The following is a 19,431-nucleotide window of genomic DNA, read 5'->3' on the forward strand; positions in this document are numbered from 1 at the left end:
CGATTTGAAGCATGTTAAAAAAATTGGGGGGGGGGGGGGGGCAGAGCTTTGTGACGTCATATTTGAGAGGGGGGGGTCTGACTTTTTGTGACGCCGTGTGACGAGGGAGGGGGGGGTCAAAAATCGTCCAAAATCGCGTGACGTCATTTATTGACGGCCCCCCAAACAAAACCTCAACACACCTTAGCATATCTTATTCGTAACAGGCATCGGTGAGCAGATGGTCTGACATAGTGTTTTTAAATACTGTATGTCATGTGTAACATGTACAGCGTTATGTGTCGATCCATTCTTTGACGAAGGCAGACCTTCACGCAGTGAAGGTCGTGGAGGTTATATTGACCATACTTCACCACGCTAGCAAGTGTGGAAAACTGTAAGGCGCGCAGCACCGACAACAGAAAGCATACGAATACAGTCGTGGTGGAGTCTGACAATGGGCATTTCGTCATTGTCTGTTCGTAAGGGCAGCCGCGCAGCCTATAATACCTGGTACGCATATCATACATGTCAACCCCGTTATCAGTGCCTACCTTATTACAGACCAATTCTGACCTTATTGGTCACCTCCCCGTGCCCCTTATAAATCTCAACGTTCGTCCTACAATGTCCCACCACAAGGCAGAAACACATACAAATATGCACTTTTTTTCGGCCCGTATTGAAACGCCTGTACGCCGTACGGTCCTGAAAAAACTCAATTTCCCTGCACAGGAATACGGGTAAAACGTATGGGTTGACAATTACGGCGTAATTTTTTTTTTTGAAATCACACCTATTCTATTCAAAACGCCACCGCTCGTATCTTATCTAGCTCGGGCACGCGGAGGTCAAGTCGCATTTCCCGATACGCGTCTGAAGCGTCGTAAAAAAAAGGGGGGTCAAATAGACTTTTGAAATCGGGTCAGCGACCCCAACTCCCCCCGCCCCACATCCAGCGCCAGGTCACCACTGCAAGTGGCGCAGCGCAAAAAAGTTCACTTTCGCGAGGACTCCAAACTCAGAGCGCAATGCCACCGTCGCATTCGGAGAATAACCCAACAGAGTTGCATGCCACGCGTGGAACGCGAATGTTGTTTCGAGCCACCCAAGTTGCCCGCAACGGTGTCTGCACCCAACAGACGCGTCAAGCGTTCGACCTTTCTTTAAGCCGAGAATATATATATGGTTATTGTGGGCCGGGGAGGGGAAGGGAGCGGCAATAAAACCAAATTGATCGATTACAGCGATCGATTATATCGCTTCAGTGACGCCACCGCTTTACAAAGTACCCCGGCCAGTGACGTCACCGGAGCGCTATCACGAAGCGTTCGCACGTAAACTTTAAAGCGTATTCTTGGTGCTTTCGGTAAAGTCACGTACAAGGGAAGCAATAAATTAATAAAAATAACCAAACAATTAAATTCTCACGACGTTTCGACTGCAACACGAGCAATAAAAATTTAACTTTAAAGCGGTTTTTTTTATTTGGTTGGGGGGGGGGGTGTGCGTTATCTCTTTTTACATCCACCCCCCCCCCCCCAAAAAAAAAAACGCGTGGCTCGCGCATTTTAAATAAAACCACGCGCGGCCGCGGCGTTTGCCAAGCCCAACACACACACGACACGTCCATTCAATCGCGATAAATTTACGAAAATATTACCAACCCCCCTCCCCTCTCCCCTCCACAAAGTGTTAACCACGCGACCCCGCAGGCCCCAACTCACCAATCTGGTTCTACGCAGCAGCCGCCCCCGGGCCTCGCGGCGATCCCAGAGTGGTGCTTGCAGGGTATTGCGCGTTGTCTTGACCCTGTCGAGATTTATATTCGCGTTATTTTAGCGTTATTCTTTATTAATTTCGCCCCGTTTCGCTGTCCCGTTCCCGCTACGCGCGGAGGCGGAGACGATTCAAGATGGCGGAGGGAGGGACAACCCCTGCGGCCCCGCCCCTTGTATCCCAGTGGTCCCGCCCCATCCCCCGCGTAGCCCCGCCCCGCAACCCCCCGAGCCCCCCACCTCGCAAACCCCCGCACGACCCCGCCCCGCAACCCCCCGAGCCCCCCACCTCGCAAACCCCGCACGGCCCCGCCCCTCAACCCCCGTAGCCCCCCCACCTCGCAAACCCCGCACGGCCCCGCCCCTCAACCCCCGTAGCCCCCCACCCCGCAAGCCCCCGCACGGCCCCGCCCCTCAACCCCCCGAGCCCCCCAAGTCGCAAACCCCCGCACGGCCCCGCCCCTCACTCCCCCCACCCCCTCTACCTCACGTTGGTCAATACCACTGGCTTAAAAATAAAATAAAAAAATATAGGCGACGTTTCGGGCAATGGCCCTCATTCATCGCTCGTGATCTATCGTCTTTCATAGTTAATTAGCCATAATAAGGGCCATCCCGCACCTCCGATTAGCAAGGTTGGCTAAGTGCGGTGCGAAAGAAATTCCTACATCCATACACCTCCCGAAATGCCGCCTTTTGGTGTATTTGTTTTTGACGGGCGGGTTGAGTTTTTTTGTTTGTTATTTAAATCCGCCCATGAGCCACCGCATGGCTGCACAATAGATCTTTCTGGACCACTCAAATCCACATATCCCCCATATACACAACTGTGGGTCTTATAATCCCTCCTCCGGATTGCTCTAGCTTTGCTCACCGACATAGTATTATCGTCTTTTCTCTCTCTCTATCGCTATCATTTATTCAAAGCCTCGTAGAGAGTCTTCAGGATCCGTTGGCGCTATGGGGCCGTCCATAAATGACGTCACGCGATTTTGGAAGATGTTTGACCCTCCCCCCCCCTTCGTCACACGGCGTCACAAAAAGTCAGACCCCCCCTCAAATATGACGTCACAAAGCTCTGCCCCCCCCTCCCCCAAAAAAATAAAACATGCGTCAACTCGCTTTAAACTATTGTCATTGTAGTGCGTATTTAATGTGGCGCTGCACTCTGATGTTGTAGGAGAAAACATTTATTGAAAAGTCTATTTAATTAAGAAGAACGTGTTGGCTATATTTATTTAAAGTTGCGCATTTTGATGTGACGTCACATTTCTCACCCCCCCCCTCAATCCCCCCCCCTCGTCACACATCGTCACAAATGTCTGACCCCCCCCGCCCCCAGGTGCGTGACGTCATGAGGGAAAGGCATTCCCAACGCAGACTTCGCGGAGCGAGACGAACCGCCTCTTACAGATAACACAGCAGAACGACTTGTAAGGGGCCCTTCGGGTGGTAAGCGAACATTCCCTGCCATAGGAGTGCTCATCACACGACATGCAAACTAAACGTTTCGTAAGAGCTGGAAATGACCTTAAGTTAAAAAAACACCCAATGGTGACGAGTCTTGAGACCTCCGACTCGCGATACTTTACTTGAGAACTGCCAACATAATCTCAGGATTCTTAGCGGTGTCGGCCCTAAACAGTTCCTGTTCAAGGAGTAATGTTCCCATTTAGAGGTAATCGGATGATCCAGAGATATTCCACTCCCTACACCAAGATAACATTCTGCGTATGTCCAGAGATATTCCACTCCTACACAGAGATAACATTCTGTGTAGGTCCAGAGATATTTCACTCCTACAGAGATAACACGCTGTGTAGGTCCAGAGATATTCCACTCCTACACAGAGATAACACTCTCCTACACAGAGATAACACTCTGTGTAGGTCCAGAGATATTCCACTCCCTACACAGAGATAACACACTATGTAGGTCCAGAGATATTCCACTCCTACAGAGATAACACTCTGTGTAGGTCCAGAGATATTCCACTCATACACAGAGATAACATTCTGTGTAGGTCCAGAGTTATTCCACTCCTACAGAGATAACACTCTGTGTAGGTACAGAGATATTCCACTCCTACACAGAGATAACAATCTGTGTAGGCCCAGAGATATTCTACTCCTACAGAGATAACACTCTGTGTAGGTCCAGAGATATTCCACTCCTACAGATATAACAATCTGTGTAGGTCCAGAGATATTCTACTCCTACAGAGATAACACTGTGTAGTTCCAGAGATATTCCACTCCTACAGATATAACAATCTGTGTAGGTCCAGAGATATTCCACTCCTACACAGAGATAACAATCTGTGTAGGTCCAGAGATATTCTACTCCTACAGAGATAACAATCTGTGTAGGTCCAGAGATATTCCACTCCTACACAGAGATACCAATGTGTAGGTCCAGAGATATTCTACTCCTACAGAGATAACACTCTGTGTAGGTCCAGAGACATTCCACTCCTACAAAGATAACACTCTGTGTAGGAACAGAGATATTGCACTCCTACACAGAGATTAAAAAAACTCTGTGTAGATCCAGAGATATTGCACTCCTACACAGATAACAACTCTGTATAAATCCACACAGCCGAGTTAGCGGATCCCATCTCCTGTACCGACATCCCTCGGTTACCTCGCGCGCCCCGCGAGTTTGGGAGTTTCACAAATCTCGACGTGATCCACCTCCCCTTTTTTCCGAAGTGCCGGATCACAGGCCTTGCTCATATTAAAGAGCGTTTCCGCTCGGCCCGCCCTGACAACTACGCGGTGCTGTTGGCCGTAGCGAGGCTCCGAGATGTCCACAGAGCTGTCGATTGTCCTGCCCGTGACCAAATCACCCGAGATTTACCCCATCTCGTCAGGCCTCAGAATTATAGGCCGCTGCAATGATGCATTGTGGGTAGCCAAGGGCAGTGAAGCAAGAGCCACCCCTTGTGCTGTACTCCTACTGGACATCTGTGAAAAAGAGCTTCATAGCTCATCGGATTCCTCCAGTCTAAGATTCTGATTCATACTGCCCACCATGCCTGTGCTCTCCGCGTTCACCAACTCACACTGAACAGCGTGGTGAAGTATGGTCTAACAACCCCATGACCAACACAGCCTATTTATTACCCATTTGTCTCGAGAAAAAGCAGACATGGATAAGCCAGAGGAACAGACAAAAAATATACGTACGATTCAAGAGCATAATGCACATTTATTATTTACAAAAAAATCTCCATCACTGTTCATCCGCGGCAAGAATGCATCAATTTCAGAGCAAGGCGCCTCTCGGCGTGTGTGAGTGACAGATAATGAAAAGGTGTTTACGCAGCTCATTTCAGCAGGAGTTGGCTGCGCTTCTTGTATCTGTACGCTCGGCTACGCCGCCACTGAATGAGCGCACAGTCAGAGCGCATAAATCAGGTCCCCAAAAAACACGCACACACGCACACGCCACGGGCCACATACAAATCAGGTCTCATTTCCTACGAGACTTCGGTTGCGCGTGTGCGTACGCGCGCACATATTGGACGTCAATAGAGGCGTGTGCAATCACAACAAATAGGCAAATGCGGTGTACAGATCGCTTCACGGTGTACGTTTATAATAACGAATGCAGCCTCGCAATTTGCTTGCATGAGCCACTTCTGGTGGAAGGGCATCCACGAGAGGAAGCGCCGCAGAGTCCCTCTAGTCCAGCGGTTCTCAAGAGTATGGTCCGCGACATCCCTCCAAGTGATCCGCGGGGCTGTGGTGCAAATGCAGGTTGATCCGGAAATAATGACGATGTTTATACACTTTGTTTTGGACATCGATTGATATTTTACTCGTGATAATTAATTAAAAAATGAAGTTTAGGTAAACTAACCCTGATTAAACTACCCTAAGCTTAAGATCTAAATGCACCACCCCCTAAAAACAGTAAAACCTTACACCTGCATTTAAAAAAAAATATTTGTTTTCTTAATATGAATTACTAGCTTTACGACCCGGCTTCACCCGGGACTTGGATTCACCACGCCCGGCCGCCTTTGTCTCCCCAGTGGCGATGTTCATACACCACACCAGTTACTCGTTTGAGGCTGAGTCGACCTAGGGGAGACCCAGGACCGGTTCAAATAATCGTCACCGGTAGTGGCCGTGAGTGGGAATCGAATTCGGGTCGCCGGGTTCGTAGCGCAGCGTGCTAACCACTACACTACAATGCGTTAGGCTTCCACATGCGCGGGTCACATGACAGATTTGACGTCACAGCTCACTTGCCGTGCAAAACATATGCATTATTGAGCTCCCCCCAAGTGTATTTTTATAATTTTTGCATGGTGTACAGTCTGGAAAGTACCCACATGGCAAATTTCAAGGTTGTTGCATGTCGGGAAGTACGCTAAACATTTTGAACAGACACACATAATCACAACTTTGCCTTTTATATACTGTATATGGAGATTTTGTATTCGTGGTATTTAGAGAGAAGTGAATGTGTTTTGTCACCAGAGGTGGGGGGCTGTGTGGTCCGCGGAAATGTTTGCATCGGCTGAGTGGGGTCCACAGGCAAAAAAAAGTTTGAGAAGCCCTGCTCTTGACGGTATTTTAGTCCTACAATTTTAAACGCTGGCCGGACGTCTTGCAAGAGGTGGGAGTAACCCACACTTTATCTTGCAAGAGGTGGGAGTAACCCACACTTTATCCCACCACACGCTGCCTGCCGATCGACTGTGGTGTACCCAATTATATATCGCTGGGTGGCCACAAGCGGGGGAATTCAAGAAACTCCCACCACTGTTTCGACAACTGCGTCGGGATATGGAATCGAACCGGCAACCTCTACTTTGCAAGTCCAGCGTCGTGCTGTTACACCACTGCGGCAGCGTCCGTTGGAGACGCGACGACGCATCGATTACAACCGATTAAGATCACGAAGATACATTCATCAATTCATGTGCGCGAGAGTATATTTGTGAATTTTGCTATTTATATGTAAATTATGTATCACCCATTATTCATAGTCCAGTGTGCTAACCACTGTACTGTGGAAGTATATCTTATGTTTATTGTATCAAAAACAATTTACGCCAGTGTGACTTATGGCACATCAAGACAGTGTACAATTTCTGTTGTTTGTATCATTAATAATTTTTTACTGCATTATAATTATGGCATTGATAAACTGGAATGCTATACAACGAATATATTTCCATTTGCAACTCTCACAATGAGCGGGCGTAGCTTCACATTAAGTCAGGGAGTGATTCTAAACAAGATGACATCACTAATGTGTCTGTTCTCAGGTCTATAGGGGCTTACCCACACTCAGTGGTTGCCATGTGGAGTGTTGCATGGCAAAATATAAAATTACGTGTGCAATCGGCATCGTTATGAAAAAGGGTTCATTCAGAGAACGGCCCGTGGACGTAGATATTACAGTACTGCTGAAATTCATTCACATTACCCTCATCCACACACCAAGGCATATTGCACTTTTCCACGTGCCGTGTTATACAAATTATCGTCACATGGCAGTCAAACCCAAATGTTTAAACAAAGAATCAAGATTACTACGATTTGGAAACCAAATCGGTGTGGTAAAGTATGATCAAATGAGGGGGTCCTCATCCAAAAGTGGACTGACAAAAGTGCTGTTTGTAAATGTACTGGTGACTGCGTGGAGACCATCAACTGGCTACACCTGAGAACCTGGTTTATACGTGGATGGCTGAATCCTGGATTTCAACTCGGCGTCTCTGCAGTGTCAGCCCAGCTCTCCGACATGTACTTCACGAACTCACCAAGTCACCTAGCCACGTTAACGACGTACAACTTCAAACAGTTTAGCAGGGCTCAAGTTCATTTCCCATTTTCGCCCTGGACTAATTTCTGTATTTGGGCCAGGTGGCTCTGCATATAGATCACCCTTACTCACGATTTATTCGGGGTCCATAACATTTATTCCACTGCAATATCATGAATAGACTGGCTCTAACATGGAAATGTGACATTTTTAACTGGTTCAGGTCTGCACTGTTGCTTGATCAAGCAGGGCGACACTATGACCTCAATGTGACTTAGAAACTGGCTGGGAAAACCTTCAGCCGCGTCTTGGCAACTTGGCGTGTGAAAGGGGCGGCATATGTTTTGGGGAGGGGTCACATGACCAGGATCTGTTTCTCTGACAGAAAGGGCTTCACCGCGGCCTCTAGAGCAACTTGAAAGTCGTGGAAAGGGACCTCGTTACACATGGGGGCGGTCAGCTTCCCCACGCGTGCCAGGCTGCAGAGCTCCGACAGCATGCGTGCCTGCCGCTCACCGTCTGCTTTCACGCACACACAAAGACAAAGATCCTCGTATAGCCGTAACATACTGATGGGGCAAGTGCTGTTAGCAAGTAGCACCTATGAAGGCTGGCACGGTGAATAAGCGGGTGGGTGGCCAGCATCACGCCCGGCTGCCTTTGTCTTCCCTGTGGTGATGTTTACACACCGTGTCAGGTACTCATTTGTGTCCGAGTCAATCTAGGGGAGGCCCATAACCGGTTCAGATATTCCTCACTGGTGTTAGCCGTGAGCGGAAATAGTGCTCCGGTTGCCGGGTTCGTACCGCAGCGCGCTCGAAGCTGTGCCACCACTCCCCACAAATACACACTTGCAGATACACACATATATAGAACAATGTACACATAGATCCACACACAAATACACACTCGCAGATACACACATATATAGAATAATGTACACATAGATACACACTCGCAGATACACACATATATAGAATAATGTACACATAGATCCACACACAAATACACACTCGCAGATACACACGTATATAGAATAATGTACACATAGATCCACACACAAATACACACTCGCAGATACACACGTATATAGAATAATGTACACATAGATCCGCACACAAATACACACAGCCTCAACACTAGCGTACAATATGAATATAACATATATAATCAAAACAATGCTAAGGTTGAGCCTGCGAAATTCTTGAATTGGGTGACCACAATGCATAACAGGCTGCAGGACAATGCTGTGAGCAGCAGAGGGCAGTGCAGTTGAGCCCACGACAGTACCGTACTTCGATGCCACCAAGTCCTTGCTCCCCGCCTTCACCAATCCGCATTGACCAGTATGGTGACGTTATGGTGTGGTGAGGCCCTCATCCAGCAGTGGATTGATAAAATGTGGTGTAAGTGTACACATGCAGAATAAAATTATCGTTTATTTTGGCTGCACCGTCCTTTAACCTCACCCTGAGCATAATGCCGTTTCCATTGGGTCATCCAGAATCCCAGCACCTTGATGTCATTAAAGATGAGCGCACTCTGTGGGAGAGAAACGGATACAAGCAGAGACCTGAGGGCGCTATGACAGAGACGTCATTTAACTGCTGAATACAGTCGCCTATTGCAGCGGAGACGGGGAAATTTGTAGCAAGATGAAAAGATGTAACAATCTTCGCACCACAAGGTTCTACATTTAATTCATAGCGTTAAAAGTGGGACTGTGTCACTGGTCGACAATGTGAGGGTGGGATAACACGAGTGGCAGACTGTTGCACTCACACTGCCCACCCTGACAGTGCAAGTGACAAGTGTGAGTGGCAGCAGAATGAGTACCCGGTGCAGTGTGTAAACATCGCTTTTGGGGAGACAAAGGCGGCCGGGCGTGGTGCTAGCCACTCTCCCCCTTTGTGTGCCATACAGGCCTTCATAGGTGATACTCGCTAACAGCACTTGCCCCAACAGTCTGTCAAGGCTATACGGGTGGGGGGGGGATCTTGTCTTTGGCAGGAGAATGTGCAAGTGGCAGAAAGTTAAAGGTGGACTGTGTCACTGGCGGACAATGTCAGCGTTGACACTGTGTGGGTCCGCAAGGCCCTTGCCGTGGGGATGATGACGGGCTGCCTCGACATCCCTCCATACGTCACCATGGTGCCAGATCGCCTGTCACGGCACGGGGGTCGTGTGACACAAGCGGTGAAATCGCACGCAATCACTCGCCAGCTACAGCGCTCGAACATCATCTCAGCCAACCCGTTCACACGCCTCACCCATTCACATGCCTCATCCATTCACACGTCTCAACCGTTCGCTTGTCAGCTGCATCATGCACACACTCACATTAACATCTCACCCATTTACTCATAAGCTACAACATTTACATATTCCAACAATTCACTCATCTCACCCATTCACACATTCACTCACCGGCTACAGCAATCACACACATCAACCATTCACACACCTTACCCATTCACATATCTAAGCCATTCACACATATCACCCATTTACTTTTCAGCTACATTACTCATACACCTCACCCATTAACATCTCACCCATTTACTCATCAGCTACAACATTCACATATCTGAACGCATCTGTCGAAGCTATGCAATCCATCAAAAACATCCTGCTCAAACAATGTCTGAAGTTCACTTCGTTTTTAGGCATCTGCCGATTTGCTTAAAATTAATAATTCAAAATTATTCGAGTTTGACTGCGTGTCACTTCATCACCTGGTGTTGCTTCGGTCGCCCTCAATCCACCTGACTTCCTTGATTTTTCCTGAAGACGCTTTGCGTAGTTTCAAGCGACACATAAAAGGGAATTGCTAATATTATTTGTAGGAACTGCTCTTCAACTTTACCGGCGAGCCGAAACAACATTAATTGGTGCATTGAACACTTGTACGTGTGACAATATAACTTGTTTAGTATCTCCGATTAGTACGCTTGGCTACGTACGGTGCGAAAGAAGTTCAACATATATATTGTGTGGCTATGTTCGGTGTGGTAGAGGGTCTTTCGAGACACATCTGGTCGGATGATTACGTAGCCTAGCCCAAAAATAAATTATGAATTTTAATAACTTCCAGAAAACACCTATCTGCCCACCGATGTCTTTTAACGTTGACCTTGCAATGACACGCTGCCGAAATACGGTTTCCCTTTCTGGCTCAGATATCAACGTCTGTGCAGATAAGACACGGGTACCGATATTGGTGGCTGTCTCTCAAAGCTCAATCGGGACACGGTGAGGCTGAGTGTCGACGGCGAGGCGCGGTGACATCAGCGCCGTTATCCGCAATGATCTCTCGATGTTGTGCCATATTCTCGAGATTGAAGGACACACTTTTTTTTCTTGAATTTTAAGCCAAAAGATGGCGGTGGTTCGTATTAAAATTCGATCGGTGTGTCTATGTGTCTCTACGTAAGGGTACGTGGTGTCTATGGGTCTTGAGGCTCGTCGCTCACTCGATATTGCGAAGAAGCTCCGTGGCGCTCTTCCCTCCGACGCAGTTGAACGCAAGTCGAGGCTTGGGGAGCTTCTGCTCAGAAAAGCACGGGCGGGGACAATTCAACGGTGACGGGGGTTACAGCGTCAGGGCACTGAGCCCGATACTCACAATGTTTAACACAGGAGTCACACTAGATGCTGAACGTTCTCATGCAGGTAGTTAAAATAACAGTTACAAAGACATTCACACACACACTCATGTACCCATACAAAAAATAAGACAAAGACGCCCATTATAGCTTACGTAGGCTGTTGGGGCAAGTGCCGGTTGTGAGCACCTGTGAAGGCCGACATGCACGAGAGGTGGCGTGGCCAGGACCACATTCGGCCATATTGTGGTTTGTAGCGCAGTGTGCCAAGCACTTCACTATCGCTTCACGCACTCCTTCACGATTGTTGTCTAGTAGTTGTTAACCCACTATAAGGAATTTGCACTCACACAAACCCTCGAGCAGTTTTATCAGGACACCTCCCCCACCTTCCACAGCTCCTTGGCCTCCACCTTCCTGAGCTCCTCCTCAGTGAGAACGAAGTCTGCGCCCATCGCCTTCAGCTTCTCCACCAATTTCCCCAGCTCCGGCCTGGCCAGGTTCGCGAGCGGGTTGGTGGGTGGGTGGGTGGGCGAGCGGATGAGTGGGTGAGTGGGTGGGTGGGTGGGCGAGCAGGTGGGCGAGTGGGTGGTCAAACAACCAGCGGAGCGGGTGGGCGAGCGGGCGAGTCGTCAAGCGAGCGGGGTGGGTGAGCGAATTTTGTGGGCGAGTGAGTGGGTGAGCAACAGGAGGAAGGGAGTCAGGCATGGTGGAGCAACTTCAACTAGAGACACAGGCAACATCCAGCCGGGACACGGGAAGACGGGGTCAGTGGGTGGGGTGGGAGGGAGGGAGGGAGGGGTGTGTTGCAGCGTGGCGAGGTTGTGGTGTTCGATGTGAGGTGGTGAGCTCACCTGTCTCGGACGATGTTAACCGTTCTTACGCCCATGGAGGCCGCGATCTGGATCACCGCCTGCCCCACCGCGCTGTTCGCCCCATTCTGGATCACCACATCGCCTGCGCGCAAAGCGCAGATAGTGCGAATGGCAATGCCAGTGAAAGTGTCCATGGCAGTGCCAATGTAAGAGTTGTGACTGACAGTGACTATTACAATGTCAGTGACACGTGTCAGTTAAATGAGTGTCAACTAAACGAACAAAGCCAGTGCCAATGACAAGAGTGCCAGTGACAATGAGAGGAGAGCCAGTGACAGTGCCAATGATGGTGCCAATGACAAGATGGTGAGTGGCGGTGCTAATCCCAGTGCTATTGAAAGTAGAGGGAATGACGGTGCCGGTGATGGTGTCAATGACAGGAGAGTGACGGTGCCGTTGTGAGTGGTGCCTGGTTTTAGCGGAGTGAAGTCGTGCAGCATGCAGTACGCCGTTGCCGGGTTCACGTGAATGGTGGCGGCGGACAGCAGCGGCAGGTCACGTGGCACCGTCACCATGGCATCCTCGGAGCACACGCCAGCCGTCCTCCACGTGCCTACACGAACACAAAGACACCGACACCACCCCCCCCCATTCCCGTATAGCCTTTAACAGACTGTTGGGGACAAGTGCTGTTGGCAAGCACCTATCAGGGCGGGCACGACACACGAGGGGGTGGGTGGCCAACAGCACGATGTTTACACACCGCACCAGTGATGATGTTTACACACTGCACCAGGTACTTGTTGAAGGAGTCAATCATCTACGGGAGGCCTAGGACCGGTTCAAATATTCCCCACTGTTATTGGTCATGAGTGGGGATTGAACGTGGGTCATCAGATAAGTGCGTGCGGTGCGCTAACCATTGCACCACCGCTCCCCATACACAGCAAAAGACATGCAGACACACCACCCATCCTGCACAAACTTATACCACACAGCCCAGCATGCTCTAATTCATAGCACACTGCCAGCATTTCACGCACGCACACACAACACACACACACACATAGTTTGACATGACTGTGCTCTGACTCACCAAACACTGAGCCCACCGGGAGGACCCAATCGCCTGGTTTGACCTTCGTGACTTTTGACCCCACCTCCTCCACCTGCCCCACACCCTCGTTCCCCCCGATGGCCGGCAACGGGGGCTGGATCCCGTACTTCCCTGCCACATGAGCACACGCACGCACACACGCACGCGACACACACTCACTGAACCCGACTGCTCGCCGCCCGTGTTCTTTAACGAGGAATTCATCTCTTTAGTTTCTCCCACAGTAAACGGTATAAGAACTTCATCAGGAAGACTGCAAAGTTGGGCACAGGATAAATGAGCAACGTGAAGGTTTATCTACAACAAATTTGCTAAACATTTAGAGGTACTGTACATGTTGGAGGAACGCATGGCATATATATTTATCCACATCTTATTCAACTACAAATTATCTACAAATGCTTTTATATCAACCAGAATCTCTCGACCTCTCGTTGTGACCTTCGGTAAAATGCAAATTGGTAAGCAAAGTGCATAGTTTTTTACAAAACCATCGAATCGAAATGTGACATTCTGTTCAAGAGAGCGATGTCCGCGCACTTGCTGCCCCTCTCACCCTGCAGCATGTTGATGTCGGCGGGGTTAATGGGAGCAGCGAGCATGCGGATCAGCACCTCCCTCTCGCCAACGGGGGGCAGCAGCTGCTCCTCCATCCTGTCACGTCACGAGAAAACGAGACCCAGGAGACTCGAGGGATGCTGGGCTCTGGCGCCGCTGAACAGGGTTCTAAAGCACGAGTCGATAGATCCCAGCCCCACTCCTCCATCCCTCCTGTGAACGTTTCCTGGCTTGGTTGGAAAGTTGTGTAGACCTCATGGACTAATTTCTTTTTGGTGATGACTTTTTTGTTATTTGTGCTTTTTGTTTTGTTGCCATTTCTAAATGTGTTTATTTATTTAAAATTTTGCTTGGTAGTAAGGTTTACATTTGCTTGGTAGTGGCTGTACGGAGAATTTAGTTCTCATATAATGAATGTATCGCGTTGTGGAATGAAAGTATTATTCTACGCTTTCGAGTTGGGGTTGGTGGATCGCACTCATCTCATCGTGCGCTATGGCATTCCCAGGGAGACTTTGAGGTGGCCACGAGTTGACCAGGAAATGGCAGTCCATGCACGTTTTTGAGCCATCTTGGGGATTTTGAGATACTATTCTCTGGGTGAGATGCATTCATCACACATTACAACCAATAATTAAGTAGTTTGTCAATAACCCACGTCTAGGACTTGCCTACCACATCAAAAGGGCAGTAACCATTTACCCACACAGCCCTGTTGTCAATCCACTACTGGATGAAGGCCGTCCCACGCCGTGTGGACTATGGAGGTTACTTCACCATATTTTATCACGCTGCCCAATGTTGGTTGAAGGTGGGCAGCACAGACGTTGGAGCGTAGAAGTACAATACAATGGATTTTGCTGCACAGCTCCCTGCTTCCAACTCAGCCCCTTTATAACAACGTGTTTTTACGCACGGTCGCCACACGTCCAAGCACCATCTAGGTTCAAAACAGCTTGGCTTCTGAGATCTGACGAGATTCAGGGCATTTGGGGTGAATTGCCCAGAGGCTTCTAAATCCAAATCATAAAGATCAACATGTCACCGTGGCCAAAGCCGAGAATGCCACCATACCTCCCCAATGCTTTCTACCCTCCACCAGATCCCGCAGCTTCTGCAGATTACCTACACGATCTCCAAGACCTGCCCTCTACGGTCTCCACCAACATCTGGTCTAATCTTATCTTATATAGATGTATACAGCACCTTATTCCAAGGCGTTTTGCAACAATTATAAATTTGCACATTAGATAGTGGTTCAAATACGCAGCGGGGTTATTAAAAGTGCTGATGTGGTTATCGTGAAAGGAGGACAGGTGGGAGTGGTTAAGGAGGGGTTGGGGTAGGCCTGGTCGTAGATGGGGCGTTGGGGCAGGAAGTAGCAGTAGGATGGGCTCGGGAGAAAAGATGGGTTTTAAGGTCTTAGGTCTTCTCCTCTCCTTGGTTGCCAGACTTGTGGAGACCACTCCAATGTCCGTCCCCATTAACCGACGCTCGCAACATCCCGCTCGTGGCGTAACGCGAGCGAAAACGTGACGCACTTCACAACTTTGGCCGGTTCCCCGTGCTCCGCGTACACCAGGCAGGAAGCCGTGTGACCTCGTCGGGGGAGATTGCACCCCCAGGGGGGAGAGCCCCCCAGAGCGGCACGAACCCCGCCACCGAGACGAGGTGCCGCTCGCAGCGTCGCCACGCCCAGCAGCCCCGGCATGGTGCTGGCCTGGGGAATCCGTCAGTGGCCAGCTGAGCCGACCACAGTAGGGAGATTCTGTGTGGAGAGCACAACACACAAGTGACACAAGGAGAGTTAAACGGCATCTAAATCAATAATTAAGGAACCTAGAGCCCGCGGGACTGGACACGGCCCCGTGACTTCATTTCATACGGTCCACGGCACACTTGGAAGCCCTGTTACTCTGAAACAATACAGTTGCTATTGTATTCAGTAATATTCTCACAGAGCATCCATGCAATAAAAACTATGCCTATAATAATGAATAAAATATTACTGGCCAATCAATCCAGCTCAAGGATAAGCTAATGCACAAACATTAAAAAAAATACTTTGCCTTGCCTGTGCCTGCGCCTGCATTTCCGATATAACCTGGGACAGAGTTCAAACGGCAGGGAGCATAGCAGCTCGAGGTCCTCGATCCTCCCGAACCTTGTTTGTAAGCAGAATTTGAATAGACCCCCGTCACTGAAAGCGTCGTAGCGGCACTGACTAGTTACTCGAGGGGCATAGATTCGACTTGGCCACGACTCTTGTTTCTAATATTCACACGCCCAGTTGCCGAGGAATTATTTTCCGCATTATTGCAGAATGCGAATGTGTGTTAACGTGTGAATCTCCAGTGATATGGAAAATGATGTTCGGCCCTCAAACACATTCCTGCGGAGGGAGCTGGTAGGAACGTTGGGTTGCTCGGTCAATGGCCAGGGTCAACGGCGGCACCACGTGGTGTATTCCACACAATATGCCCGACTGTGAGGACGGGCATAAGCCGGCGTGAGTAGGTTAAACGTTGAGTTTTATAAGGGCACCACGGGGTGACCAGCCCCTCCCCACCCAGCCCCTCCCCACCCAGCCCCTCCCCACCATCCCCTCTCCACCCAGCCCCACCCCTTCCATTTTTGGATGCACGACGGACGGACGGACACAATAAGCCTCCGTGGGCTGGTGTAACCAGGAGGTTCCTACCAGTATAAGGAAATGCTTACCCGCCCCTGTATCTGGTGGACTAATATTGTTAGGGCTACGGGTATGGTTACGATATAGTTTAGTATTGTGGGAAGGGTTATAAGTAGGGCTATGGTCTGATTTGGTTGGGGCTGAGGTTTAATTAACTGGCTTAGGAGCAAGAGTTAATAAATGGTGAGTGAAAGGCAAGGGATTGGTGTTTGGGTTATGGTGTTAGTGCGGATCGGACGAGGATTCATACTAGGGTTAGATGCAAGGTTAGCACTCCGGTTAGTATTATAGTAGTATAGTTAACGATAATAAGGGTGCGAAAGAAGTTCAACATGCATAGTTGGTAGGGCGAGTGCAGGGATCGACAACCAAAATAACAGGAAGAGACTTTTTTTTCGAATTCGTGTTTTTTTTAAAGGCAATAATAGAGTCGCAATGCGCGTGGATACGTAAGATACGGTGGTCCTTGATAGCATCACGTCACGACTCGGTCCTTAGGTCGCCCCCAGCCCCCCGTGGTGCTGGCGTTCAGGTCGTCGGGTAAACCGACGGTGATGTGCGAGATGGGAACTGTACGAAGGGCAGTGCTGTGGCTAATGTTAGATTGGGGGGTTCACAGCGACCTGCTGGTGCTCAGCGCGTGCGTGTCTGTGTGTGGGTAAAGTGAACGTGAGTGAGCGACGTTGAGTTCGGAGTGGAACGGTGCGGCCGGAGTGGGGTGTCTAAAGTGTGAATGTGAGTACCGGACGCAGGCGCTGTTCAATCTCACCCTCACCTCTCACTTATCTGTCCCTCTCTCTCTCTCACCCATCTCTCACCCTCACCTTACTTCTCTCTCTCTCCTCTCTCACCCTCACCTTACTTCTCTCTCCCTCACCCCTCTCTCTCCTCTCTCACCCTCACCTCACTTCTCTCTCCCTCACCCTCCTCTCACCCTCACCTCACTTCTCTCTCTCCCTCCCTCTCACCCCTCTCTCTCCTCTCTCACCCTCACCTCACTTCTCTCTCCCTCCCTCTCACCCTCACCTCACTTCTCCCTCCCTCTCACCCCTCTCTCTCCCTCCCTCTCTCTCACCCTCACCTCACTTCTCTCTCCCTCACCCCTCTCTCACCCTCACCTCACTTCTCTCTCTCCCTCCCTCTCACCCCTCTCTCTCCTCTCCCTCCCTCCCTCTCACCCCTCTCTCTCTCTCTCACCCTCACCCCTCTCACCCCTCCCTCACCTCACTTCTCTCTTCCTCTCTCGAAGACGCCGACTGCACGCACCGTCAAAATCACACCGCACTGTACACGGCACTGTCCACGCGCTCGCCCACGTGCGCGCGCCTCACGTGGCAGCGCGAGCTGGAGGGGCGGGGCGTAGGGGGCCGGAGCCGGGGGAACGGGGGGGAGGTGTAAGGGGGGGGATGGCACCGTGGGGTGGAGGGGGGGGCATTGTAGGGGGGGGCATTGTGGGGGGGGGGGGGCAGAGGGGGGTGTAGGGGACCGCGTTCGCGAACTCCACCGCACGCGGGCTGCAGTGTCCCTGTCAAAGAGGCAGCGGTCTCTTATTGTCGTTGGCTCTCCCCTCCTGCGCCACGAGCACGCACTGACCAGCCCGGTGAAGTATGGTCACGTAACCCAAATAACCTCTCTTGGGCCCCGCACACGTGTGGGGTTGTGGGGTGGGGGTTGTGGGGGGGGCCCTCATCCAGCAGTGGATTGTCACTGTAACGTTGAACTTCTTTCGCAGCGTACGCGGTTATCGGGAGGTGCGGGGAAATCGCCTGAAAATGTGTCCGATCCTGACTGCGGCGGCCACCCACACATCGGTGCCAAGCCAGGCCCCTGGGGGTTGTCTGCGGCGGCCAGCAGAGGGCGGTGCTGCAAAGTCCATCAGCGAACGTTGCACTGCGCCGGATGCGCATTAATCAACTCGCAAACTGACCAACGTGTTGTTGTTGTTGCTGCTGCTTTAGGGGCCGTCCATAAATGACGTCACGCGATTTTGGACGATTTTTGACCCCCCCCCCTCGTCACACGGCGTCACAAAAAGTCAGACACCCCCCCCCCTCAAATATGACGTCACAAAGCTCTGCCCCCCCCCCAAAAATATAAAACATGCTTAAAATCGCTTTAAACTATTCTCATTGTAGTGCGTATTTAATGTAGCGCTGCACTCTGATGTTGCAGGATAAAACATTTATTAAAAGTCTATTTAATTAAGTAGAACGTGTTATCTGCAGCTATTTAAAGTTGCGCATTTTTATGTGACGTCACATTTCTCAAACCCCCCCTCCCCCTCGTCACACATCGTCACAATGTCTGCCCCCCACCCTAGGTGCGTGACGTCATTTATGGACGGACCCTTATTAGCGGAAGCAAAAGTAGGGTAATGGCGCCCTCTATTGTTCCGTATGGGTGTTGCCATCCGCATCTTAAGCATTCAACGTTTACATCGTTACCAGGTACAGACTCAAAATATATTTCCAAACATCCTTGAGAATTAAACCATTCACATTGCCTAGTTCAGGTGAACCTATACAAGATGCATTACCTTAAGAGATAATATTCCATCGATTACTGAATGTGTTACTTTCTCAACAATAACATTTAGTTCCACTTGTTTGTTACGTACGTGTATTGCAATCTATAAAATATACGACATTGCTCTGGTATCTCCGATTACCAATGTTGTCTACGTACGGTGCGAAAGAAGTTCAACATACATACGTATCTCACGTTAAAATATCGACATCTGATCAGAAAATCCAGCATGGTGGGCTCGACAGAGTTGAAAGGCAGCTGTGGTAATTCCTCAGATTGTACCAAGAGCTGGCTGCTACAATGATCTAGTCCGAGTAATACAGCTCTCAACTCATATGGTTTACCCGTATTCTTGTCCAGGGAAATTGAGTTTTCAGGTCCATACGGCGTACAGCCGTTTCAATACGGGCAACATCTTGTTGCCTATTTGTGTTTCTTCCTTGTGATGGGACTTTGTAGGATGAATGTTGAGATTTATAAGGGCACGGGGTGACCAATAAGGTCTGAAGTGGTCTGTAACAATGTAGGCACTGATCCGGGGTTGACAGGTACGGAGTAAAGTCACCGGTAAGTC

The 19,431-nt window shown here is 49.8% G+C and overlaps 2 protein-coding genes across 15 annotated transcripts in view; both read right to left on the minus strand.

Annotated features, from left to right (window-relative positions):
• LOC116952925 (lethal(3)malignant brain tumor-like protein 4) overlaps positions 1-1,931 on the minus strand; it is a 32,473-nt gene extending 30,542 nt beyond the window's left edge. For 7 of the 12 annotated variants that reach the window (XM_032972780.2, XM_032972762.2, XM_032972753.2 and 4 more), the window contains exon 1: positions 1,707-1,930. The gene's annotated coding sequence lies outside the window, so the exon portion shown is untranslated. Of the gene's footprint in view, positions 1-1,706 lie in introns of all 12 variants that reach the window. The other 5 variants (XM_076073501.1, XM_076073490.1, XM_076073500.1 and 2 more) reach the window with 1 other exon arrangement.
• A 3,019-nt stretch (positions 1,932-4,950) lies between these two features.
• Positions 4,951-17,684, minus strand: LOC116953000 (enoyl-[acyl-carrier-protein] reductase, mitochondrial-like). Of its 3 annotated transcripts, none has more exons than XM_032972808.2 (11): positions 17,598-17,684; positions 15,181-15,407; positions 13,638-13,735; positions 13,061-13,192; positions 12,434-12,577; positions 12,004-12,106; positions 11,539-11,641; positions 11,018-11,091; positions 9,647-9,707; positions 9,014-9,086; positions 4,951-8,063 (listed from the first exon to the last, which is right to left on the minus strand). In XM_032972808.2, exons 2-11 carry the CDS (start codon positions 15,348-15,350, stop codon positions 7,900-7,902), a joined length of 1,122 nt encoding a protein of 373 aa, XP_032828699.1. In that variant the 5' UTR covers positions 15,351-15,407; positions 17,598-17,684; the 3' UTR covers positions 4,951-7,899. The 3 variants fall into 3 exon arrangements, with proteins under 3 accessions (XP_032828699.1, XP_032828691.1, XP_075929658.1); XM_032972800.2 differs by having other exon boundaries at positions 17,555-17,684; XM_076073543.1 differs by lacking the exon at positions 17,598-17,684 and adding an exon at positions 17,235-17,249.
• Positions 17,685-19,431: the final 1,747 nt, after the last annotated feature.

Source organism: Petromyzon marinus, chromosome 3 (genome assembly GCF_048934315.1).
Source record: "Petromyzon marinus isolate PM22_M1 ecotype Great Lakes invasive population chromosome 3, UKy_Petmar_22M1.pri1.0, whole genome shotgun sequence".
In the NCBI taxonomy this organism is placed as follows: Eukaryota; Metazoa; Chordata; class Hyperoartia; order Petromyzontiformes; family Petromyzontidae; genus Petromyzon; species Petromyzon marinus.